At 36.4% G+C, this 27,900-nt stretch overlaps 1 protein-coding gene across 2 annotated transcripts; it reads right to left on the bottom strand.

Moving 5' to 3' along the window:
* Positions 1-63: 63 nt before the first annotated feature.
* Positions 64-24,575, bottom strand: CPL2 (carboxyl-terminal domain (ctd) phosphatase-like 2). 2 transcript variants are annotated; one of them, XR_014341930.1, is made up of 17 exons: positions 24,027-24,536; positions 23,475-23,945; positions 21,087-21,297; positions 20,222-20,379; positions 20,052-20,122; positions 19,830-19,935; positions 19,654-19,743; positions 19,316-19,430; positions 18,831-19,195; positions 18,708-18,762; positions 5,933-6,066; positions 5,804-5,857; positions 4,174-4,270; positions 2,574-2,734; positions 2,306-2,497; positions 1,852-1,928; positions 64-602 (listed from the first exon to the last, which is right to left on the bottom strand). XR_014341930.1 is itself a non-coding variant. In XM_028216318.2 (16 exons), the coding sequence occupies exons 1-16, from the start codon at positions 24,294-24,296 to the stop codon at positions 497-499; spliced, it is 2,541 nt and encodes an 846-aa protein (XP_028072119.1). In that variant the 5' UTR covers positions 24,297-24,575; the 3' UTR covers positions 64-496. The 2 variants fall into 2 exon arrangements, 1 of the variants encoding a protein (XP_028072119.1); XM_028216318.2 differs by lacking the exon at positions 2,306-2,497 and having other exon boundaries at positions 24,027-24,575.
* Between the last annotated feature and the right edge of the window lie 3,325 nt (positions 24,576-27,900).

Here is a 27,900-nt window from a genome sequence, read left to right as displayed (position 1 = left end):
ATTTTCAGAATAACAAACTTGCAGTCTATCATAGATGAACCTTCTATATCAAGATCAAAGCCATTTATAAAACACAAACCATATCTCTATTCCATTAGGGAAGTACAACCAGCCAAAACAAAACTGAACTTGTATGGGCAAGGAGGTCAACATAATCATCTCTACCGTGATTTCTACATGAAAGATACTAACAAAGAAGAAACAAAAGATCCAAAGGCACCTTATACCCTCAAAATAAAAAAACCTAAGCAGGACAAAACAAAAACAAAAAAGCAAAGGGCATCAAGGGAAAATAGACTGCTTTTCAAAAACAGGTTAAATTACGGAAAGATTATTCACCTCGGCAGGACACTCCAAATTTACCAAGAGAAAGATACTCTGAGCGTATGGGAACTCCGGTGTTAGAGCCTATAACCTCAAAATGTTTAGCTGAATTCACATTTTCCAATCTTAGGTAATTTTCTCTTTTTTTTATGATAAATAATCTTGTTACTTCCTATGAAACAGCATGCCCATTCTTCGGCTGCAATGAGGATGATACACCTTGTGAACCATGCAATAGTTCTTCCTTTGATCGTTTACTTGGAATGGACTGGGACGACCTGAAAACGGACTACGAAAATGAGAAACTACACACCATCTATAAGTACCATGTGGAATAATTCATCTACTTCATGCCTTCCAGTGCTATTTATCAAAAAACAACTTTGTGACTGAAAGGGAGTTTTAACATCAGAAAATAAGGGTAAATGATGAAATGAGGCATGAACGAGACACATATTTGTAGAAAAGTCAACTTTTTATAAAGAAAGACCAGTCAAGACAAAAAAAATTGCAAAACTCGCAAGACAATTGTTATGGTGACAAAGTTCACATCTCTTTTCGTAATCCTTTTGGTAAAGCAAAGTTCTAATCTCTAGAGAATATATCAGCAGAATCCTGTGCTTTAAGGTACAATGACACCACTTATAAAGGAATTGACAAATACCACACATATAACGTCAAACAGACCTCTCAGCCCTCACAATTCCTTCCATTCCATTCTTTTCCATGGCCTACAAAGTAGCTAGACTATCAGATGCCACTATATTGAGTCCATTTCCATGAATCGAAGTGAGCATTGCAAAGCTAAATAAAAAAACAAGCCCAAATACTCAACTCAAAAGTAGAGGTTGAAATAAAAATACAGTAGGGGGGATGATACCAATAATCAATAACAAACTACCCACTTCTACTCACTCATTAAAATTTCTAACCTGCAGCATTTTACATCTCCAGATTTGCCTAGACAACAATTGAAGGACATATCTTTGTGTTGGTTCCATCATTACAATTAAATAGAGTGATAATATACAAAAATCAATACATAATGATGTGGCAGATTTGTATCTATTCATTTCTACACCAAAAGACCCATCAAAGTGACATAATTTCAAAAATGTCACAGCCACATCATTTTTGTGGGATTTTTTGTAAAAAAATTTGTTACTGAATCATTTTTCATATAAGTTATTGTATTTTAACTCTGCAAATGTCATTCATAGCTCTTGGGCTCAACCTTAACAACTCGAGTCCAACGAAAAGTTTAAGGGCTTGGGCAATATAATTTTAAATTTGGATAAATTATACTGACCTCCCCAGAGGTTTAGAAAAATACAGTAAGCCCAACATTTTTTGCATAATTACACTGACCTCACGTTTAGTAAGGTTAAATGGACCAAAACTAATGCAAACGTTGTGACAACACAAAAATAAACTACTTGAATACATTTTCGAGTGAAAGAGATGACAACGTCATGTTTTCATCCATATAACTAACAAGAATAAGATCCATCATTTATCATATTTTACCTGGGAGAATTGGACCGCTTCTGCACTTGTTGGTTTCCCACATCGAAGGAAGTATTGCCAAGTGCCCCTTCAGCAACCTGGAAAACATTTTTTGTTGGTAGAGAGGATTAAATCCAGTTCATCTGAGGAACATTGAATAAAATCACATACTACGAATCTATTTTTGTTTTCTTTTCAGTAGAAAGTGGTAAGGTGTACAAGGTAAAAAGGTTCTGGTCAAATTACCCCCAACATTATCAACCACAATTCACTTAAATGAAACATTATTTGAATCACAGGAACTGAGAATTTTGAAGAAACCCAAATATCCCCAAGGAAAACTGATTACAGATGGCCAATAAACCCATAACATGAGCTAATCAACTCAGAAAATGGAGTAAAAAACTCAAGGAGTTGACAACACGGGAGTACTTGGATAACGGGTAGAAACTACGACTCATCACCAAATCCTTACCTCTAAAAACAGGAATTGTGAAGCATGGTGACGGCAGCACTAGTGAACATGAAGCCAGCTCACTACATTTTTCCTGTTTTTTGCGCTCACACCTTGGTGCAATGCAAAATCCAAAAGAGGATTGGTTTTTCTCCCGATAACCACAACCCCTTACTGAATTTCTTGCCCACATACCCTTTATCCAAGCATCACCTATGTTCTCAACAAAAAAAAATGAAGCAAGAAAAGAAATCAAATCAAACATAGGCAAAATCATTAAAACTCTCACCTCAGAAGTGCTTTCTTTGGACAACCCATCTTCCACTGATGGTTCATCTGATCCAGGATTTATTATATCCCATATAAATCCATTTTCACTTTCAAGAGAGAGATTATTCAAATCCCTGTCCACAGCTCCAGAACGAGGTGCAATATATGATATGTATTTATCTGTGGTACAATAGGTAAAATATTATGTTAGCATCTTATACTTATATAATGTAATTATTTAACATTAAAGAGCAACAAAAAAGAAAAAGAAAAAGAAAAAGAAAAAGAAGTAGAAATAGATTTTTAGTCTACCCTCCAGGATAAGCATGTAAACTAAACAGCAAAAGTTCCAACTCCAATAAATGGAATCCATACAATATGCAATGACAAATAGTAATGATACTTATGATAAATGGAGTACTAAAGTCAGGAAAAGAATGTCTGGATGAATAATTTCATACATCAATAAATCATATATTTCAAAAATGATGTTTATATTTCGCAGATTATAGACAGGATTTCTGGAGCATGGATGTGTTTATGTTATACAATGGAACTTTATGTAGCCATAAAGTGTAATGAAACAAAAAAATTCTGGATCATGAGAAAAATTAGACGTCACATTCTCACAAACACAAAAAGCAAGCATCATTGTCAAATAAGACTTTAAGTGAGGAGAAGATTTAAAAAGGAGGGAAGGTGAGGCAAAAATGACATTAGCAGATTAGTGACCGAAGATCAATTCCCTTCAGTTTCTAACTATATTTTTCTGTTAAGTTAAAAACAAAAAATTGTATTTATGAACGAAAAGACGCAAAAGGGCACAACCTTTGTACAAAAACAATGACAAATCAAAAAGGCTCAACAGAAAAATTGAGCTTACCAATGAAAGCTATAAGAATAAAAGAGGATTCACAAAAGCCTCCAGAGAGTTTTCTGAAATGTTTAGATATCCCCAGGTGAAGTTAGCTGCCTAAATATTACACTTGAGTGACAATATCTTCCTAATATACTCAACATTGCAGTCAGGCTAGAATTTCATATATGGGAGAAATTCTCTTTGCAATCAAGTCACCCACCATCCAGAGTGGGAGTAATTGATGGGCAAAAACATAATCCCAAAAAGCAGTTAAGGTTTCAATATTTTTGTTTGGATTTCATAAATACGACACAAGTCACCTTGTACAACAATTTGAGAACAATAAGGGTACAAAATTTTCTAGTAGGAAGAAAATACTGTTTGGAGAGGAAAAAGAGTTGCAAAGACATCTGTATAGAATACGACCATGGAACGGTTCATGTCAAGCCCATTCTCATAAAAACATTGGAGGACTTGTTTACTTAAGAAGAATAGAATAAATTAAGAGGCATGCTCCGTGGTCAATTGTTCATTTTAGATACAGTGGGGATTACATTATTAGGATAACTAAACATGCCCCAGAATAAGTCACTTCATAACTATCATTTCAAATATTTCGACATAAATGCCCTTTATCAGAATCTAAATCCTTGCTCCTTTTACATCAAAAATTATTCTTGCAAATAAAGAATCCACATTGAGATATATTTGACATTACAACAAACAAAGGTACGAAAAATAAACTAGAGGATGGTCTTACCAGCCAAGCAACGAAGAGCATTCTCAGCAGCCTGTTGCTGAGCATCCTTCCTCGTCTTGCCCATTCCAACGCCAATTTTCTCACCAGTGAACAAGACCTACGCCAAGAAGTCAAATTAAATTCTTCAACATTCAATCAAATTTTTAAGGTTTACCAACACAAAGAAGGGGAGATCACTTCCCAAAGAGAAAAAAAAAAAAAAATGAATATAAGCTACTTCAGAACAAAATAGCAAATATATGTTCCTGAAGCAACTATGATGTCACTAGCCTAGAAAAATCTTATGGTGCTTTAGAAATTAAATGCCTCCTCATATGCCTATACCATGAGACAATCCTCGGTTTTGCATGGTCAAATTTAATGAGAAAAGGATATAGTCACTAGAGAAACACTATAGCTAAGAATGAACGTAACTGATGCAAGACAGGACTAGAAAACCGAGGATAGTGCTGCCTATAATTTATTTTCACGGTTGGTTTATGTCAAGGAAAAGTTGCACGCTAAGGATTTAAAAGGGTGGAGGGAAATGGATAGATTTGGCCAAATTAAGTCGGAGGTTGCTGAAATTGCAAAAATTAGTCACTAAAATTATCGACAGAAAGTATGTTCTACTTTTGTTTGTTAAATTGAAGGCCAAAAGGTAGGGAAAAGGTTAAAGATTTAATGAGGCTTGATGGATTGGTGATAAACTAGGGGCAGTTTTGAGGCTGTGACAACCAACTTAGCTATTTCTGTAGAACAAAAATTAAAAAGCCCAGCCCATACTTCTTAAAACCCAGGTATTAAGGAGAGGAAAACTAGAACCTTACAACTAACACAAATGGGCAACTTTAGGCGATGTGGGACACATTCCAATAGAAACAAGAACAAGGAAAGAATATATATATATATATATATTTTTTTTTTGATAAATAAGAACAAAGTAAGAATATATTCTAGAAATCACATATATAGTTCCCCAAAAAATCAGCTACTTTGGTTAGGTTGCATCACACATGAAGCAATCCTTAATCCTACTCATTCCATTGATTAAAAAAAAAAATTACACCTACAGATACAAACTGTTGAGACTTTTCCTACTCCTATTAGAGCTAAAGACTTCAATTAGCAAATACCAACTATTAACGTAATGCCAAGAAATGTAAATCATTATATATAAATATAACTACAGCCATGATCTTCAACAGCAACGTTTAATGAGAAGATTTATAAGTTAAAAACTTGATGGGCATAAAAATCATGAGCCCAATTGTAACCTAGATTGCACAAACGATACAAATCGGTGTAAAATAGATATTATAACAACATCACAAGATTTATAGAATCATGCAGGATCACAACTAGGATCATTCGGATGGTGATTTTTCAACTTACTTTAATATGCATCATCATTATTGGTGAATTTTCACCTTATTTTCTATGCAAAATAGAATCATACAATCCTAGATCTAATCCGCAAGACCCTCTCATTGATCCCACGTGGGATCCTGATTTTAACAACCATGCTATGCTTACCAAAAGTAACGAAATCAACACTCTCAGTGAAAAGAAGAAGAAGAAGAAGAAGAAAACTACAAAAAATATATATCAAAATATGTTCACAGTAACAATAGTTACACATCATACTAACCTCAACAGAAAACTGCAAATCTTTACTAGTGCTTACGACAGACCTGAACTCAATCTGCATGGCAAGAAACAATATGAAACCCAAAAAAAATAAGCAACAATAACAATAATAAAAAATAGGTTGTTATACCTTTGAGCTGCATCTCCTTCCAATTTCTTGCAGCACTCCAATAGAAAAAGAAGATGGCAGCAAGCTCATTTTTCCACCTTCAGTTTGAAGTTCTCTGCCATATGAGGATGATTGATTCTGAGATACACCAACCTCTACACCCATGAAAAAAAACAAAGAGAGAGAAAGAGATCAATCACCCAATAACATAATATATTGGTCACATACATAATCATTTTTTATAAATATATATAATATTGTATCAAAACAAAACAAAAGGACGGAAAGATGAGCTAAAAGCAGAAGGGAATTGTTGGAAGCTGTAGTGTGCTGATGTCAACTTGACGTTGGCAAAAGTACTAAATAAATCACAAACTTTTCTGATACTGAAATATGATAGAAAAGGGATCAATCAATAGGTTACATATGGGTAAAAAACATCTCCAGATGAACATCCAGTGGACTCTTAGACAATCTCATGCCCTCCGCACCGCGTCTCTCAAGGGATTTCCCCCCTGATGTGGGCTGGACATATCAAATAATTAGATCAAATGGTGGCAAAAGCTCCTATTGTAGGCAGCCTTAGGACCTAGTTTCTTAATTTGTCTAGCAACAATTTGGTATAAGAGCAAAAGATCCTTAATATTGTTCCTGCCCTTATCTAAAAGTTGGTCTATGACGATGGTGACAAAAGCTAAGTTCAATTCAAAATTGGAAACACTAATTGAAGCCTGGACATCAATACAGAGCAAAAAGTTCTACTCAAGTGAATGACAAGTTTAGTACTATAAGGGTTGCTTCTGGGTCATAATTTGGGTCAACTTAAGCTTTTGGGTTATTTATATGGTTTTTATAGGTCTAGAATATTCCAATTAGTAAAAGTTTACTAGTTTCCAATTTTTTTGGGCAAAATCCTTGTCGGAAAAGAAATTTTTAATAGACAAAGGACAGGGGAAGCAACTGAGACATGGAAGGCATAGCTCTGGAGTGCAAATATATATGTATGTAGGAAGGGCGGCAGCACCAGTGTTGTAAGGTATTCAGTTGAATATACAAGTAATATATATACATATTAATTAGTCCACTCATAATTTAAACACCCAAATTCACTTATTTTGAGTACTCATCCCACAAATCTTGAACACCCAACTCGCTCACTTCAAATGTTGTACAGCCACCCCACAGCTCACTCACAATCTCTTTTAATTCTGAATGTAATACCCTCATCAGAAACGTTAGTACCAAGAAAAAGTGGTCAGAAAAGTTAAAGTGTACGATATACAGTTAAAGTTGGGGTGATGTGAGGAACACTCAAAATGCATTTTGCTCATACACTTCATTTTCTGAGTACTTTTCTTAATTTGTAACAGTATTGTACCCCTATACAAAGACCAAAAAAGTTACTCGTCAAATAAAAAGAAGGTAATACCCAAAAGACAGCTCTCGTAGTAAATGTAGCTTATATTGAATTATAGTACTAAATTTGAGAAAATCTGCCATCAAGCTTTATCAAGACTAGGTCGAGTGGTATGACTTGTCAAGAGAAATTGTAGAACTGCATATATTTATTTATTATTTCTTTTTGCATTGAAACAATAGTATCAATATATTAAAATTATTTTTGTTTGTGATTTGAAAAGTTTAAATTAGGAGATTGGAAATTGATGATAAAGATGGGTGAGTGTGATTTCTTTTATATAAATTCTAAGTTAAGTTTTTGAATAGCCTGACCAAAATTTCTGGAACCACCATTGGGACTACATAATATACATGTAGATGCAAATTTATATGTACGTCAATAAAATTATAACTCTTCTCCAATCCTCACCACTTTGATAAACTGACTTAACTACGTTTTTTAGTATGGTATATCTTTTAAATAAACCTTAACTTAGAAAATATGAGGAAGAAGAACTCCGAAAATATGAGGAAGAAGGAATATATTTCTATTATATTCAAAACTTCTTATTTTACAAAACCAAATGACACTCCTTATATAGGAGATATTACAAACATCATTATAACCCATTATATGCCACTTACATATTATATATTACCACTATCTACCACTATCATATTATATACATGCCACTATCTACCACCAACACCACTATCATATTCTATACATGCCACTATCTACCACCAACACCACTATCATATTCTATACATGCCACTATCTACCACCAACACCACTATCATATGCCACTATCTTATTATATGCATTAACACAAATTTCCAGCACTCCCCCTCAAGCTGGTTTGAAGATATCTTCCATAGCCTGTTGACATATTATAATCACCGAAAGACACTTAGCATATTATATTAGCCGAAAGTCTCTAGGATCTGTAATCATTTTTACGCACTCAGGGATCATCTTGTAATTGTCTTCTTTGTAAACCCTAAATCTTCATTTATAAATAAGGGGTGATATCTCATCATACCCTAAGCTGGTTACCCAAGCTTCATGGTATCAGAGCATCACCTCCAGGGCTAGGGTTCAAAGCATACCTAGTTGGATCATCTGCTGAATCGATCTTCTGCCATCATCATCATTCCGCTTCGTCTTCGTCTCTGCCATCATCATCATCCCGCAGTTCGTCGCTCGTCTTCATCAATCGCAGTTCATCCCGCAGTTCGTCGCTCGTCTTCATCAATCGCAGTTCGTCGATCTTCATCGCAGTTCGTCGCTCGTCGATCTTCTCCCGCAGTTCGTCGCTCGTCTCAGCCCTCGTCCCTGTCGTCCTCGCCCTCGTCCTCGTCGTCCTCTGATCTAGGTACATATAATATATATATATATATATCCTGATATATATATATATAACTATAGTCTGATATATATATTTATATATAAATACATGTATATATAAATAACTCAACATATATAAAATAAAATAAAATAAAATAAAATAAAATAAAATAAAAAAAACAAAAAAAAACAAAAAAAAAAACAAAACAAAACAAAACAAAACAAAACAAAACAAAAAAAAAAAAAACAAAAAAAAAACAAAAAGAAAAAAAAAAATGGTTTCTTAATTTTGTATTTTGTATGTCTTTATAGTGATCATTGTGCCGGTTATCTCACTACCACCTTCCGGGTTTGTGATTTCCACTAATTTGTTGCGGGTTTGGTAGTATTGTATCCATGACAGATTCCACTAGTGTGTCCTCTTCGTCTCAAACACCAAAAAGTGAGAGTCTCATTCTACCTACTACCATGATTGAGAACCCCAACCCTAGTCTGAAAATCACCACCTCTCTATTTAATGGTCAGAACTACCTAGCATGGTCTCAAAGTTTGACTTTGTTTTTAAAGAGCAGAGGGAAGATGGGGTATGTTGATGGCAGGATACAGGCACCTAGTACCACTGACTCAGGTTATGACCAATGGGAGATTAACAACTCTTTGATTATGAGTTGGCTTATCCATTCGATGGTTCCAGAACTTGGTGAGGGCTACTTGTCTATGGAGACTGCCCAGGACATTTGGGAGGCTGTGGCTGTTACCTATTCCCGCAAAGGAAATTTTTCACAGGCATTTGAGTTGCGTCGCTCTATTGAGAGCACACTTCAGGGGGAGCAGACTGTTCTTCAGTACTTCACTTTCCTCACCAACGGCTAGAAACGCCTTGACCACCTGGAAGACTATAAGCCCGTTTGCCCTACTGATTCTATCGGGTACAAGAAGTTCATCGCACGGGAACGGGTCTTTAAATTTTTGGCTGGCCTAAATATGGAGTATGATCCAGTTAGGGGTCGAGTTCTGAGTATGGACACTCTTCCTTCACTGCAAGAGGCATTTGCCTATGTCCAAAATGAGGAGAGTCGTCGGTCTGCTATGATGTCCCCTGTCTCTACTGACCGTTCCGCATTACTGTCTACTCCTCGAGATAGCCTCAGCCTGCCTCCTCCGTCTGCTGCTAAGGAGTCTGTATTCTGTGATTATTGCAAAAAGCCGCGGCATACTCGTGAGACATGTTGGAAGCTTCATGGGACTCCATCTGGGGGTCGAAGTGATCGGTCGGGTTCTCGAGGAGGTCGGTCAGGCCACTCTCGAGGACGTGGTTCCTATTCCCGGGCTCATCAGTCGAGTGCCGTTGATACCCTTGATTCTAATTCCACTTCTGCTACCCAAGCTTCTGATACTGAGCTGGAGGATGCTTTGCGCCAATTGTTGGACCGCCGATCTTCTACTGCTCTCAGTACCGCTTCCTCGTCCTTTGCCCGCTCAGGTAACTTAGTACCTTCTCCTTGTGCTTTCCTGTGTCATACATCTTTGCCTTGGATTATTGATTCTGGTGCCTCAGATCATATGTCTGGCTCCTCTGATCTTTTCTCTGCCTATAAGCCCTCTTCAGGTCAGGACAAAGTTAGGATTGCCGATGGAACTGTTTCTTCTATTTCTGGAAAAGGTTTAGTCCAAGTCACTCCTACCATGCATCTATCTTCTGTTCTCCATGTTCCCAAGTTTTCTGTTAATCTGTTATCCTTAAGTCGTCTTACCCAGGATTTGAATTGTTGTGTGACGTTTTTTCCTGATCATTGTCTTTTTCAGGACCTTGTCACGGGGAGGACGATTGGCAGTGGTAGTGCAGAAAATGGTCTCTACTTCCTAGATCAACCGGACAAACTTGCTTATTCTTCCACCCCGTCTTCTCCTACCCCCGCTGATGTATGGCTGTGGCATCGACGTCTTGGGCATCCCTCATTTCATTTACTTAAGCATTTATTTCCTTCTAGTTTCGCAAATCATCATGTGTCTGACTTTCTTTGTGAGTCTTGTCAACTTGGAAAACAACATCGAGCTTCTTTTGCTCCCAGTTTGAATAAAAGCTTAGTTCCTTTTTCATTAATACACTCTGATGTTTGGGGTCCCTCTCGTGTTCTGTCTGTGAAAGGTCATCGCTGGTTTGTTACATTTATTGATGATTTTTCTCGTACTACTTGGGTGTATCTCATGAAAGATAAGAGTGAAGTTTTCTCTGTGTTTCGCACTTTTCATAAGATGATTTGTACTCAGTTTGGGGCCACTATCAAAATATTTCGTTCTGATAATGGCGGGGAATACATAGATTCTGGGTTAGGACAATATTTCTCTACTCATGGCATTATCCATCAGACCTCTTGTACCAATACCCCTCAACAAAATGGGGTGGCCGAACGCAAGAATCGGCATCTTCTTGACATGGCTCGGTGCATGTGTTTTTTTATGAACGTGCCTCGACCCTATTGGGGCGACGCCGTTCTCACCGCTGCCTATCTTATTAATCGTCTCCCTACCCAGGTTTTGGACAAACAGGCTCCGCTTCACGTCCTCCTCGGTTCTCAGTCCTTATTTTCTATTCCTCCCAAAATATTTGGTTGTGTCTGTTTTGTCCATAATCACTCTCCCTCTCGTGGTAAGTTGGACCCTCGCTCCCTCAAGTGTGTTTTCCTTGGTTATTCTCCTACTCAAAAGGGGTATAAATGTTACCACCCTTCTTCTCGTAAGTGGTTTGTGTCCATGGATGTCACTTTCTTTGAGTCCCAGTCCTATTTTTTGTCCTCTCCGGTGTCCCCGACCTCACTTCCGGGGGAGCCTTGGTATGAAGTGAGTCCTGTGCCTCCTATGGTAGAAGTGAGTCCTATGCCTCCTATGGTAGAAGTGAGTCCTGTGCCTCCTATGATAGAACCAGTTGTTCTTGCACCACCTGGAACTATAGAACCCACTGTCACCAAGAATAAGGATGGACATGTTTATATCCGAGACATCGACAGAAAACAAGTTAACTGGATACACGGGACCGTTTCTGCTACTCCACTGTCATCTCCTGCTTCTGATGAGAGTCTAGGTAATTTTGAATCTCGTGAGTCCATTGATCTTGATGTTCCTATTGCCAAAAGAAAGGGTGTGAGATCTTGTACTCAACATCCTATCTCACAGTTTGTATCATACTCTCATTTGTCATCCTCATATAGAGCATTTGTGTCCAATATTTCCTCTGTTAGCATTCCTAACCATTTTCAGGATGCTCTTGCTATCTCTGAGTGGAAACTAGCCATGATTGAGGAAATGAAAGCACTTAGGAAGAATGGCACTTGGGAATTGACCGAGTTACCTACGGGCAAACGACCTGTGGGCTGTAAATGGGTATATACTGTGAAACACAAAGCAGATGGGTCTATTGAGCGTTACAAGGCAAGACTTGTGGCAAAAGGGTTCACTCAGACATATGGCATTGATTATCAGGAGACCTTCGCACCCGTGGCTAAAATGAATTCAGTCAGAGTACTTCTTTCTCTAGCAGCTAATCTAGATTGGCCGCTTTATCAGTTTGATGTCAAGAATGCTTTTCTCCATGGTGACCTCGAAGAAGAAGTATATATGGACATTCCTCCGGGTTTTGAGAATCATCAAACAGAAGGGAAAGTATGCAAACTTCGGAAGTCGTTATATGGTCTCAAACAGTCTCCAAGGGCTTGGTTTGAGAGATTCACTCAGGCTATGATTAAATATGGCTTCAAACAAAGTCAGGCAGATCACACATTATTTGTGAAACATTCCTCATGCGGTAAGACTACAGCACTTATTGTTTATGTAGATGACATAGTTCTTACAGGCAATGATAGTGGGGAAATACCTCTGTTGAAGAAATATTTAGCCAAAGAGTTTGAAATCAAAGACTTGGGAAGCTTGAAGTATTTTCTGGGAATTGAAGTTGCTCGCTCTAAGGATGGGATATTTATCTCACAGAGAAAATATGTGCTTGACCTGTTGAAGGAAACTGGGATGCTTGGCTGCAAGGCATGTGCCACCCCACTGGAACCCAATCAGAAATTGGGGGATGATGAAGGAGGAGAAATTGTGGATAGGGGGAGCTATCAACGTTTAGTGGGTAAGCTCATTTACCTATCTCACTCACGTCCTGATATTGCTGTTGCTGTCAGTGTAGTTAGTCAGTTTATGCATGCTCCTCATCAGATTCACTTGGAGGCTGTCATGAGAATCTTGAGGTATTTGAAGTCTGCTCCTGGTAAGGGTCTGTATTTTTCAAAGTATGATCATCTTCGTGTAGAAGCCTATACAGATGCTGACTGGGCTGGGTCAGTAACTGATAGGAGATCAACTTCAGGGTATTGCACATTTGTCGGCGGCAACCTAGTTACTTGGAGGAGTAAGAAACAGAATGTGGTTGCCAGGTCAAGTGCAGAAGCTGAGTTTAGAGCTATGGCACAAGGTGTGTGTGAACTTTTATGGATCAAATTATTGTTGAGTGATCTAGGTATTGCTCAGACGGACTCCATGCGGTTATACTGTGATAATAAGGCCGCCATCAACATTGCTCACAATCCCGTTCAACATGACAGGACAAAACATATTGAGATTGATCGCCACTTCATTAAGGAGAAACTCACTAGTGGTACCATTTGTACTCCTTTTGTTCAGTCTGGTGAACAACTTGCTGACATTCTCACCAAGGGAATTGGGAATAAACCGTTTCATGACATATTAGGCAAGCTGGGCATGAAAGATATCTTCGCACCAGCTTGAGGGGGAGTGTTGACATATTATAATCACCGAAAGGCACTTAGCATATTATATTAGCCGAAAGTCTCTAGGATCTGTAATCATTTTTACGCACTCAGGGATCATCTTGTAATTGTCTTCTTTGTAAACCCTAAATCTTCATTTATAAATAAGGGGTGATATCTCATCATACCCTAAGCTGGTTACCCAAGCTTCATAGCCAGCTTGCTAGTCAGCTTATCAAATTGCTTCTTGTGTAGTCCCTTCGTTAGCACATCAGCTAATTGTTCACATGTTGGAAGGTAGGTCATACAGATTATGCCAGCATTGATTTTCTCCTTGATGAAATGTTTATCCACTTCTATATGTTTTGTGCGATCATGTAGAACTGGATTATGAGCTATAGATATAGCTGCTTTGTTGTCACAATAGACCTTCATAGGTGTCGGGTGAGAAAGCTTTAATTCTTCAAGAATTCTTTTAATCCACATTACTTCACAGATTCCATGGGCAACAGCTCTGAACTCTGCTTCTGCACTACTTCTAGCTACCACATTCTGTTTTTTACTCCGCCATGTAACTAGGTTCCCACCTACAAAGGAGCAGTATCCGGATGTTGATCTCCTGTCTGTAACACTTCCTGCCCAGTCTGCATCTGTGTATACTTCAACTTGAAGATGTCCATGTTTCTTGAACAGTAAGCCTCTCCCTGGAGTTCCTTTCAAATATCTTAAGATCTTATAAACGGCCTCAAAGTGCTCTGCCCCTGGTGAGTGCATGAACTGACTTACCATGCTGACTGCAAAGGCAATATCAGGCCGCGTATGAGACAAGTAAATCAATTTCCCGACAAGTCGCTGATATTGTTCCCTCTCTTTGACTTCTTCAGCCTTAGCAGCTTGTAACTTCAAGTTAGGCTCGATCGGAGTCTCCACCATCTTACAACCAAGCATACCTGTTTCTCTAAGGAGATCAAGAACATATTTTCTCTGATTAACGAATATACCTTCCTTGGATCTTGCAAATTCCATTCCGAGGAAATACTTGAGGGCTCCCAGATCCTTAATGTGAAATTCTTTTGCGAGTTTCTCTTTGAGGGCTGCTAACTCTGCTTCATCATTACCAGTTAAAATGATGTCATCAACATAAACAATCAAAATTGCAATTTTACTGTTTTTTGAATGTTTATAAAATATTGTGTGATCTGCTTGACTCTGCGAGAAGCCACAACTGATAACTGCCTTCCCAAAGCGTTCAAACCATGCTCTTGGTGATTGTTTGAGTCCGTATAATGACTTGTTCAATCTGCATACTCTGTCGCTTCCAAGTCTCTGCTCAAATCCCGGCGGTAGGCTCATGAACACCTCCTCTTCAAGATCACCATTGAGAAATGCATTTTTAATGTCAAGTTGATGTAGAGGCCAATCTGAATTTACTGCAAGAGACAACAGTACTCTGATGGAATTTATTTTAGCAACAGGAGCAAACGTCTCCTGATAGTCGATCCCATAAGTTTGAGTGAAGCCTTTAGCCACCAGTCTCGCCTTGTATCTCTCAACGCTTCCATCTGCGTTACATTTTATCGTAAACACCCATTTACACCCAACTGTTTTCTTGTCTTTGGGTAGATCAACTATCTCCCAAGTACCACTTCTCCTTAAAGCATTCATCTCCTCCATGACTGCTAATTTCCAATTCGGATCATCCAATGCTTCCTGTATATTCCTTGGAACAAACAAGTGTGAAATCCTAGATGTGAAAGCTCTATGGTTTTTAGACAGTCTTTGATAGGAGAGGTAATTTGCAATAGGATGTTTAATGCAATTTCGGACACCTTTCCTAATTGCTATAGGAACATCAAGGTCGGAAATAGAAGGAATAGGATTACCTAAAATTTCGATGCCAGAACTCGGGTGGACATTCGGGTCATTAGGATGGACATTCGGGTCATTATTCCTCAGATGAAATCGCTTCCTAGTATAAACCTGAAGCTCAGGATTTAGATCATTTTGTAGTACTTCTCCCCCTAAACAAGAATCTTCTTGACTAGGCACCATAGAACTTGGTTCTCCTAAGTGATCATTATCAGATAGATGTGGTTTTTGTGTAGGATAAATGACATTGGGGAGCGGGATAGAAATATCCCAAAAACGGTCTTCTACTCCACTTGTCTCCCCCTGAAGAGAAGTGTTGGGAAAATAGGATTTTGTTTCCACAAATGACACATCCATACTCACATGAAATTTCTTGGTTTGAGGGTCGAAACACTTATACCCCTTTTTGTTTGAGGAATAACCCAAAAAAACACATTTTATAGCACGGGGGTCAAGTTTTGAACGAAACTGACTAGGAACATGAACATAGGCAGTACATCCAAAAACTTTGGCGGGTAAATCAGAAAACAACCTCGTGTCAGGAAAAAAGGTTTTGAGACAATCGAAAGGCGTTTTGTATGTTAACACCTTTGTAGGCATCCTGTTTATCAAATAAGAGGCTGTTAAAATTGCTTCACCCCATAAATATTTAGGAACATGCATGTAAAACATTATAGCACATGCTACTTCAAGTAGATGTTTATTTTTTCGTTCTGCAATGCCATTTTGTTGAGGGGTATCCCGACATGTAGATTGATGAAAAATTCCCTTTTTTTCCAAAAACTCACCCAACTGCTCATTGAAATATTCTGTTCCATTATCAGAATGTAAAATACCAATTTTGGTTTGAAATTGGTTTTCAATCATATTGTAAAAATTTGTGAATAAATTTTTCACGTCAGATTTTTTATTCATCAAATAAATCCAACATAAGCGGGTATGGTCATCAATAAATGTAACAAACCATCTTTTACCAGAAAGAGTAGTGATTTTAGAAGGGCCCCAAACATCACTATGAATCAAATAAAAAGGTTTGGAAGCCTGGTAAGGTTTTGGCAAATAAGTAGAGCGATGAAATTTTGCAAAAATGCAACTTTCACAATGAAAAGAAGAACAATCAATCCCTTTAAATAATTCTGGAAATAAATGTTTCAGATAAAGAAAACTAGGATGTCCTAGCCTATAGTGCCATAGCATTATTTTTTCTCGAACAGAGATTGAACTAGTACTATTAAAGCTCTGAGCTTTTTTATTACTAACAGGTACTTCATCAAAGTAGTAAAGACCTTCAAGCATCCTAGCACGCCCAATCATCATCCCCGAGTTCTGGTCCTGAAATTCACAATGGGATTCAAAAAATGTAACACGACAATTAGAATCCTTAGATAGTTTACTGACAGACAAAAGGTTACAGGCTAAGTTGGGGACGTGAAGAACAGCATTGAGATTAATTTTCTCAGTTAGTTTAATAAATCCTTTTCCTGCAATAGGTGAAAAACTACCATCGGCTATTCTGATTTTGTCATGACCGGAACAAGGGAAATAGGTACTAAATAAATGGGAAAAACTAGTCATGTGATCGGAGGCACCGGAATCTATGATCCACGGAGAGAAGTTTAGGCAAGAGAAGGCTTTAGGATTTCTACCTGTTTGTGCCAACAAAACACTAGGAGTACCGGATGAGGAGTTGGATTTTATCAGCTTTAAGAGTTGATCAATCTGCTCTTTGTTGAAGGGACCTGAATCGGCTTCATTAGCGGTAGAAAAGCCACGATTCTTCTCTCCTTGTTTGCTGCTTTTCCAGTTGACAGGTTTGCCATGGATCTTCCAACACGTTTCACGTGTATGGCGAGGCTTGTTGCAAAAATCACACCAGACCCGTGGCTTATCATCAAACCTGCGCTGGTAATTTGCAGCCTTGTTGGCCGCAGCATCGCTAATTAAAGCAGAAATTTCAATTGATTCACCAGTACCTTTTTTCTTAAGCATGACGCTCCTTCGGCTCTCTTCCCTTCTGACTTCGGCAAATACTTCGCCAATGGATGGGAGAGGAGGTCTGCCAATAATTCTTCCTCGCACTTCATCGAACTCAATGTTGAGGCCGGCAAGAAACTTGTAAATACGGCTGTCTTCCACAGTTTTCTTGTGGTGGTTGCAGTCGTCAACCGATTTCCATTCGTATGTGTTGAAGATGTCAAGATCCTGCCACAACCTTTTCAACGAATTGAAATATTTGGTGACGGAATCATCTCCTTGACGAATCTCTCCCAACTTCAAAGTTAATTCGAAAACTTGAGATTGATTTCCTAAGTCAGAATACATCTGACTAACATTATCCCACAATTCTTGTGCAGTAGGATAGCACATGTAATTAGAGCTTATATCCTCCTCCATGGAATTGACCAACCATGTCATAACCATGGAGTTTTCAGCGTCCAACTATCGAACAGCGGATCATTAACAGCAGGAGCCTTCTTGTCACCAGTGATGTAACCGATCTTTCCTTGCCCACGGATATACATCCGGACAGATTGTGACCAGCGGAGAAAATTATCACCATTTAGGCGGATGGTGGTGATTTGGACAGAGTGAGAATTTGATGTTTTCAACGGAATGGCAGCGGCAGGGGTTGAATTGGTTTCGGACGTGACTTCCGACATGGCTATGACGGTTTTAGGGCTGCTGTGTTTTTTGTAGCTCTGATACCAACTTAGAAAATATGAGGAAGAAGAACTCCGAAAATATGAGGAAGAAGGAATATATTTCTATTATATTCAAAACTTCTTATTTTACAAAACCAAATGACACTCCTTATATAGGAGATATTACAAGCATCATTATAACCCATTATATGCCACTTACATATTATATATTACCACTATCTACCACTATCATATTATATACATGCCACTATCTACCACCAACACCACTATCATATTCTATACATGCCACTATCTACCACCAACACCACTATCATATTCTATACATGCCACTATCTACCACCAACACCACTATCATATGCCACTATCTTATTATATGCATTAACACAAATTTCCAGCACCTTATCATACTACGTTACAATTACACCATGTCCAATGTCAAAAGTTTACACATAGGGGGTCTCCAAAAAGGGTCAGTAAGATGTCCAAATATATGGATTTTACTTTTATAGAAGAGACATAGCAAAGATGTGTCGAACACTTCTACAAGTGCCTAAGAAACATTGCAATCCTTCATATGTCTAAATGGAAACATCTTATCTTAAAAGTGTATCTGATCAAAGAGACTTGGACACTCTTTTTAAAGTGCCATCACATAATAAATATATGAAAAATTAAAAATAAAATAAAATAACGATTCAACGAAAATTGAAATTGTCTAGCATGCAAACATTGCACTAGATGATATATCCATATACCAGATGGCTTTGCGGAAAGAGTATTCTGCCTCTGCAATTCACGTCCTGGATACCCCTGCAAATCATGTATATAAAAGTTAAAACTAGAATCTAATATCCTAATAAAAATTCGAAAGAACGAACCTCTTCACCCTTCACTTCAGATATATGTGATGATAATCCTGGAGTTGAACCAGTTGTGCCATGAAAAGGTGGATTCTGATGAGCTCGCTGCTTATCAATTTTTAACAAATCAGACTCTTGAACAGTTCCTGAATTTCGGTTATTGAAATGCCCTCTATTTATATCTTCTTCAACTAGCCAGCCTCCCTGTGGTTGTATGGGGATCACTGGTAGTGGTGCAGGTAATCTGGACAGCAGAGGAGGTTCACCCAAACTTTGATACCGTATGTCTTGAGAAGGGTTCACAACGAGGAATCTTCTCTTCACCTCATCAGATTCAGAAGAGCTGCTGTCTCGTCTAAAGGGAGCTCCAAGCAAACTAGGCTCTACAATGTCAATGGAAAAAGAATATGATAAGACAAAAAAAGACAAATATATATATACTGTATATCCTGCTTTCAAAACCAAAACTTGAACGAAGAATATGCATTGAATAAGGTTCATACTGTCTGAAGGTACAACTGTCCTGAAAGATGCTTGACCAAAAACATTTGGAACACTTGCCACAGGTAGCTGGGAGACTTCAGATTTAAGCTCGAAATCTGCTCCATACTTCTCATCCTAAATCATGCACCGATAAAAGAAAATAATAATTAAACAAAATTCCTTATCTCATGCAAAATGATCAAATGCAAAGCAATGAAAACAATAGAAATCAAATCAAACAATCACCAAATGCGAATCAAGCATTTTACCATTGTACTCTTTCTTTATAGGACATAATTTATGAAAATAAAGCAAAATACGGAGATACCAAATTTAAAATAAATATATACAAACTTACCAATTGGTTCAATCTCTGGGCAACTTCAGGACCATTCATCCCCTCAGCCATGGGGGCATTTGTATTTCCATTTGGTACAAAACTAGCATCCTAGTATCAACAATAGCAAACAAAAATAAATGCTAACTTTCATCAACAAATTGGCCCTTGAAGTAACTAGTTGTTTACTAACATACCTCTGACATCAAGTAGTTGCTCACGTCAGGTGCAGAAGGTAAATTTACCACCTCATCTTCATAGAAAAGTTCAGAGATTCTTCTTAATAAATTCTCATCAAACTCTCTGGTTAATATGGCAAATATACATGTATAAGCATAACAAAGTATACAACATACCAAACAAAATTTACAATCTTATGCAAAAAATTTATTTGTTATATAAAATTGAACTGCTCTTACTTGAAAAAGCAACCTCTAACATTGCATGCAACATTTCTTGCCACACAGAGGACTGGAACTGCATTTGCTGTCTATTTAAGAGAATATTAGCTTTAGCATCAGTTCTTAGTAACATAATATACTATATAGTAAATACAATGATTGAGCTTATGGGAACCACAGCATTGTACCTCTGCCTGAGGAGCATAATAAGGAGTAAACGGAGGTACTACATGAACTCGAGGTTGATCCTTATCTTCCCAAACCTTCAGGCGGTCATCGATCACCATTGCCATCTTTGGATGGCAATTGCCATCTTGGAAGACACTGAGCAAGGACTTCCGAGCACCTGCAACATATAAACACTGAAAGAGGTTAAATACCAAGGAGAATGGGAGGTGGTAGAGACAACACCGAAAACCAATGAACTGAAAACAAAAGTACATCATGCACATTGACAATTAGAATCAAATACAAAAGTCTGCTAAACCCTCCATTCCCCGCTAAGAAGCACAGGCACAGACACACGAATCGACTCAGACACGCCAATGCGCCAATTTTAAAAAAATGGCAGACACGACAGATGAGGAACAAGCACGAAATACATAGTTTTATATATTTTTTATATGTCACTTATATGAATATATTATTCAAAGATAATTAAAAAAAAAGTGCAATATAACACTTATTTTTATAAATTTACATTAATTTTCTTTTATTATTGTATCCTAAGTTATTTTGTTCAAACCTATAATAGTTTTATGTGTGTTTAATCGACGGACACGTGTGTTTAAGCAATGGAAACATTATCCTCCAAGTGTTAGAAGAGTGTCCGGTTCTAAAAAAAAATTTAAAAAGTAGGACACATTTTGACAAGTGTCCAATGAGTGTTGGTGTCTGACACGAACACAACACAAACACGCCACCTTTTTAGAAGTATCCGTGATTCTTAGATTCCCAAGAATTGAAATAGTGAACACTTCAATAATACATAATACATCTGACCAATATTTAGCATGACCAATGATCAAAATATTCTAAGTATAAGGTGCTTGCCTGATTTGACACATACAACACGGTCCATTAATTGCTTTGAACTTATCAGGTGTGCCTCCGGGTCTAGCAGCCTCCACATCTCTAATGCATAATCTCTTTCAGCCATGGTACAAACGTAAACTTCAAACCTTTTCCGCCCTTTTGCAATTAAATAACTTCTCAAATCCTCCCAAGCAGGTCTTAACCTAACCAGCACACTAGTGTCACGGATCTGTGCACGCAAACAACCATTAATCATAAAAAAATTATGCAATGCTTTAAGTCTCAGAAAATTAATTGATATCAAATGCAAACGCCAGATATGAATATTATCATCCAAGTTTAATCATTTTCAAAATGCCCATTAATCAACCAATCCTTTGAAAATTTCCAAACATAAATAATTAAACAGTATAAAATAAATCATAAGAACACTGAATAACCAACCAAACATAAAAACACTGAATTAATAATTTTGCCTATCAATCATTTTGCAATATGAAAATTTTCAAACATAAATATGCCGAAAAATTATAAGCAATTAAACGCCATATGGAATTATAACATAAGAACACTGAATAACCAACCAAACGTAAAAACACTGACTTAATCATTTTGCCTATTAATCATTTTGCAATATGAAATTTTCCAAACATAAATGTGCCGAAAAATTATAAGCAATTAAAAGTCATATGGAATTATAACATAAGAACACTGAATTAATCATTTTGCCTATTAATCATTTTGCAATATGAAAATTTCCAAACATAAATGTGCCGAAAAATTATAAGCAATTAAACGGCATATGGAATTATAACATAAGGACACTGAATAACCAACCAACAACCAGCCCAAACCATCTGCATTGAACAGAACAAAGAATTATTAATCATTTTGCAATATGAAAATTTCCAAATATAAATGTGACGAAAATTATAAGCAATTAAATGACATGTGGAATTATAACATAAGAACACTGAATGACCAACCAACAGTCAGCCCAAACCATCTGCAGTGGACAGAACAAAGAATTAGGCACTCCACAAGTTCTAGCATGAACATTCAGGGCTTGAGCTTGTGGACAATGCTGCCAGTTGCCAAAAGACACTATTTTTGTCTTGACTGCTAAGTCAGATGCAGAAACATCATCTTACAAATTTACAAAACTAACTTCCACCAGATGATATAGAAACCTATTCATAGAATCATTACTGGCCCACATAGAATATTTGTGGACTAGTAAAAGAACGGAACATGGGTTCATACCCTGGAATCAAACCTCAGTTCCAAACTTAGCTCATAAGACAAAACTATATTTATCTCCCCATAACTGCCACCTGCCACCAATTCTTTTAACTGACTTACCAGTTAAAGCAATGACCATATTATGATGGCTACCGAACCGAATGAACAAATTGTCCATGCAGCCTAAATCAAGCAGTTGAACTATCTCAACCATTAGGTCGAGTTGAGTTCTTTTTTTTTTTTTTTTTTTTTAATCGGCATTAGGTCGAGTTGAGATTAATAATACTTGATATATTATGATGGCTGCCGAACTGAATGGCAAAATTGTCAGTGCTGCCTATGTCAAAAGTTGACATATCTCAACCATTAGGTCGAGTTGATATTTTATTTTATTTTTTATCGGCATTAGGTCGAGTTGAGATTTTATTTTATTTTTGATCGGCATTAGGTCGAGTTGAGATTAATAATACTTGATTTATTCTGATGGCTACCGAACTGAATGACAAAATTGCCAGTGCAGCCTAATTCAAAAGTTGACATATCTCAACCATTAGGTCGAGTTGAGATTTTATTTTATCTTTGATCGGCAGTAGGTCGAGCTGAGATTAATAATACTTGATTTACTATGATGGCTACCGAACTGAAAGACAAAATTGTCGGTGCAGCCTAAGTCAAAAGTTGACATATCTCAACCATTAGGTCGAGTTGAGATTTTATTTTATTTTTTATAAGAAGTAGGTCGAGTTGAGATTAATAATACTTGATTTATTCTGATGGCTACCGAACTAAATGACAAAATTGTCGGTGCAGCCTAAGTCAAGCAGTAGAAATATCTCAACCATTAAGTCGAGATAAGATTTTTTTTTTTTTTTATCGGCATTAGATCGATTGAGATTAAATACAAGATTTATTTCAAGATTAAGAAAATGTAAAAAGCGTTATGTCAAAGCATTTGATTCCCCAGAAAACAAATTGGGTATTCAATGCATTATTTCCTACTGCTAAACCTACATGTAAATTACTCATATTCAATCAATGTAGAATCTGAATTTCCTAATTCACACAAGCTCCATTATCAAAATTCCATATTTGTTTATATAAAGGAAATAGATTGACTACATAAACAACTGCAATGAAATGATATAATCTAGTAGAGTTTCTAACCTCTGGATTAATGCGAGTCAAGACTATATTCCTTTCTGGTAATCGTATAACAGGCCGAAGAACCCTCTCGTGACCATCTGATAATGGAGGAACCCCCTCCAATTGAACCTTAAACATCTTCCCATTATCCAAAACATAATCACTCTCCGTGAACTGCTTCAACAAAGCTCGATCATCGACATATCGTTTCATCTCAGCGGTCATTCCTGACATACGAATTGGATCTGTTTCACGTGCAATCCAACTCCGCAAAGCCTCGATTCGATCCTCAAACGACTTCATAGTATTGGCAACAATCAGAGTTTCATCCAGATCAAACACAATTGAAAGACACCGTAAATTCAACATCCCCAAACAAGCATTATACAAACCGGACGGAACCGCATAGCACCAAAAACATGGAAATTTCTTCTGCTTGCTCGGCATTGCCACCAAGTGAACCTCTTCGTCTCCGATCAACACCACCGCAGTCTACAAAACCAGCTTAAAACCAATCAATACATACAAAATGAAACTCAATTACAAACAAATAGATGCATGTGTAATTGAAACCTTGAGTTCGTAAAAGCAAGAGGCGTGAAGATTGATCAATTGAGACTGTTCGATTGGAGATGTAGATTCGAGCTTGCATCGGACTGAATTTGAGGAAATTGTTTGGAGGATTGAGAGAGGAAGGCATCGTTCGCTGAGAGGAGATGTGTGGTGGATTCGAATCTCGTTATTCGGAAATTGAAAACTCTGGTCCTTCACAGGGATTGTGTCTAACTCACCCAAACAACAATCGCCATGGTAGACCACCGATTTAAACCCTAAACGACTCATTTTTGATAATCAAATTGAAAACCAAATTGAGACAATAAAAAGGAGATTGAGAACGAGAATGTAGTGGAGAAGTGAGGGTTTTTATCAGGTGAAATGAAATCTGTGGGGGTGATTTTCTCATATCACTCTCTACACCTTCTCTCTCTTTTTCTCACACTTTCTCTCCCATTTCTCACACTCTCTCCCTCCCTCCTTCTGCATACGGTTTCAAACAAAGGAGAGGGTCTGTGCTTTATATAGAGAGAGCGAAGCGGAATGGTCGGTTATATATATGGCGTTGCTTTGGGTGAAATTTACGGACAAGCCTCTCTTGTCCCGGCCTCCAGATATTCTGCTAGTTAGGCCCATTTTGGCCCAAAAAAATAAATAAATAAATAAATAAAATCTTTTTCAAAATTTTTTTGCTTTAGTGATTTTTTTAAAAATTATGTAAAAATTTCGTACTTCTCCTGTCGGTCTTGTTGAAATAAATCTAAAACGTATATTTTTTTGAAAATTTCAAGAAAAAAATCACTAAAGATGAAAATAAATAAATAAAAGATTGTTTATTCTTATCTTTTTTGAGTTTTTTTGAGGTTTTTTAAAAAAAAAATAATTTTTCAGTTCGTTTTATCGAGCTGAATTTAAAAACTTAAAACTTTTTGAAAAATTTAAAAAAAAAAATTACTAAAAACAAAAATAAACCAAAAGAAAAAAAACAAAATAATGCACTTCCCAAAACACCCCTTAAACAATCCATGCTATATAGGGCTGCAAACGAGCCGAGTCAAGCCAAATTTTCCTAAGCTCGAACTCAGCTTATCGAGCTTATTTATTAAACTTGAATTCAGCTCGATAAGTAAATAGATTCAAGTTTGGCTCAATTCGTTAATATTAACGAAACTCAAGTTTTACTTGGCTTGATAAGATTTTTTTTAATATTATTCATATTATTTAATATATGAATTATATATTTATTATATAATTTAAATAAAGATAAACAAATCGAGCTTATTCAAGCTTGAGTTTGACTCATTTACTAAAACAGAGTCGAGCCGAGTAGAGTCTATTCGTGAATAGTTTGATTTATTTGCAACTCTACATCCCACCAATATAGCACCCCTAATCTATCTCTAAAGACGTGGAAAAGAGAGAATATGGAGACATAGAGAGAGGGGTGTAGGTCCACCAATTCACATGGTCTATTCCATGTCATTAGGAGTGGATTGATAGTGTCAAATTAGTACTCTAAAGCATTTTTCATAAATATTATTCTAAAATGGCCAATGTTAACAAGTACTTCTTAGGCATTAGTGTCTTGAAAATATGTAAAATATTAAAAAGTATATTAATTTTCAATAAAAAAAATATATTGAATTTAATACAAAGTGTCTTATTTTTTTTAATTTTTTTTATTTTTTATTTGTGTCCTAAGGACACTTGCTAACATGACTGTTCAAAAATTTAACGGAGATTTACGGATCAATCATATTAATTAAAAGGGGTTTGAATGCCACTTAAACAAGCTGCTTAATAGTTTGTTTCTATTACGTCCATTTTTTACTCTTTTACACATTTTTTAGTAATAATTAAAATTAAAAAAAAAATTAAAAAAAAAAGACAAAAAAGAAGTCATACCCAAACCATCTTAAAATTTTTTTTTTAAAGATGTTTGTGAGTAGTTTTTTTGGTTGGTTTGTTGTTTTTTTTTTTAAAAAAAAATTCGAAAAGTTATAATTTCCTACATTCTACTCGAAGACAAACCAAAAAGTTCTAAAAATCTGAAAAAAAAAATAGAAAATACAAAAATAAGCCGAACATTTTTTTGGGGGTGCTTATTTTAATTTTTAAATTTTTTTTACACATATCACTAGAAGAAAAAAAATGTAGGTTATTTCTAACTTTCCAAACGGCATCTTACTTTTTTTTCACTTATCATTATTTAACAAAAAATTATTGGGACAAAATAAACATTTAAAACTTATTGATACATTTAAAATTTTGTACAAGACTTACAGATATTTAAGTCCATCACATAGGATTGACTCATAATTTAGCAAAATTTTTAATTAAAATAACAAAATTAATGAATTATATTTATTATGGGGGTGGCATGCAAGTGTAGTCCATACATTAATTTTGAGATAAATTTTGATCATTTTTTAGCTACAACAAAGGGTCCAATAAGAGAGAAATTTTTTGAAGTAACGCTACAATGGCCATATTTGCATAGTATATTTAGTTTATTATATCATGTGTCATCATTATTTTAGGAAAGATGATTTGCATTCCCAGTTTTGAAGACCCCCAGTGACCCCCAACTGATGCGGCGGCACGCGATTAGTTGAATTTTTTTTTTTTATTATTTTCCCTTGGTCCACAGCCTTCATAATGGAGTGCGGGTGCTGGGGTCACCCCCCAACTGGGAGTCCCCAGCACGGCTCTTATTTTAGTTACAAACAGTGGTGGGACCTATTCAATAAATGCAATTATGATAAATGAAATTATAAACCCAATGTGTTGTACAAATATGCTGATGGTAGTTTTTCTCAAATTTCAATACAAACAAGAAATTATTCGCGAAACAAGTGCAAACAATGATTTAACATTGAACATTTGGTACAACAAAAAATAAGAGTTAATGAAAATTTTCATAATTAATGAAAAATAAACATGCTTGGATGGAAAATATTTTTCCAACTTTAAAACGTAGAAAACATTTTTCAAACTAAAATCTTATCAATGCCAGCACATTATCTCTACCACCATCACATCCACCACCAATGTCACCACCATCCCAACCACTACCATCATCACTACCATCATCACTACCATCGCTACCATGACCTTATTGCTACTAATACAACCATTAGTGTATTAATTTTAAAAAATCAACCAAACATATGAAAATATTTTCTAAAAACAAAACTTTTTGTAAAATATATTTTCCAATTGGACCACTAAATACAACCACCCTTTCCCAGTTTCACTCCTTAGTCCCACCTCACCCTCTAATGTAACCCTCTATGTCATGCATACCATTGTGGCGTTTCTCCCTCTTTTGCACATCCCCAACACTCTCTTACATGCCATCACCCCACTACAACATATAAGAAGTTTAGAGGTTAAATATTTTGATCTCTAAAAGTAAAAATTTTGTTACAAAAGGCATTTAGAGATCAATTTTTATCGTCATGAGGATAGTTGCTAAAAAATCGTCCAGAAAAGTCAAAAATAAGGCTTTTAAAGACAAAATTTTGATATATATATATATATATATATTAACGCTAATCCGCATCTAATATATTTATGGTAACTCAAGTTTGGAGGACCAAACTTCTTAAGGTGTGGAGAATGTAACAACTCCGATCCGTAATTAACTACTAATCTGTAATTAAGAATGCTAACTAAGTGTTTAAAATGGAATTATGTGCTAATTGTGTATTTTGTATGCTATTTGGCTCTCTATTTGTTACTCGTAAAAATATTTTGATTTGAAAATCAAAAACCTTATCGGCATTCGAAACTGAAATTGATTACATCGATACGTTATTTAGAATATTTAGAACACTTTGGTAAGTTCAATTAAAAATTGATTCAGTTTGATTAATTAAGTTATATTTAA

Source organism: Camellia sinensis, chromosome 10 (genome assembly GCF_055761805.1).
Source record: "Camellia sinensis isolate YWXY chromosome 10, ASM5576180v1, whole genome shotgun sequence".
Lineage (NCBI taxonomy): Eukaryota > Viridiplantae > Streptophyta > Magnoliopsida > Ericales > Theaceae > Camellia > Camellia sinensis.
The sequence above is the reverse complement of the archived record's forward strand: the minus strand, read 5'-3'. Positions and strand labels throughout refer to the sequence as shown.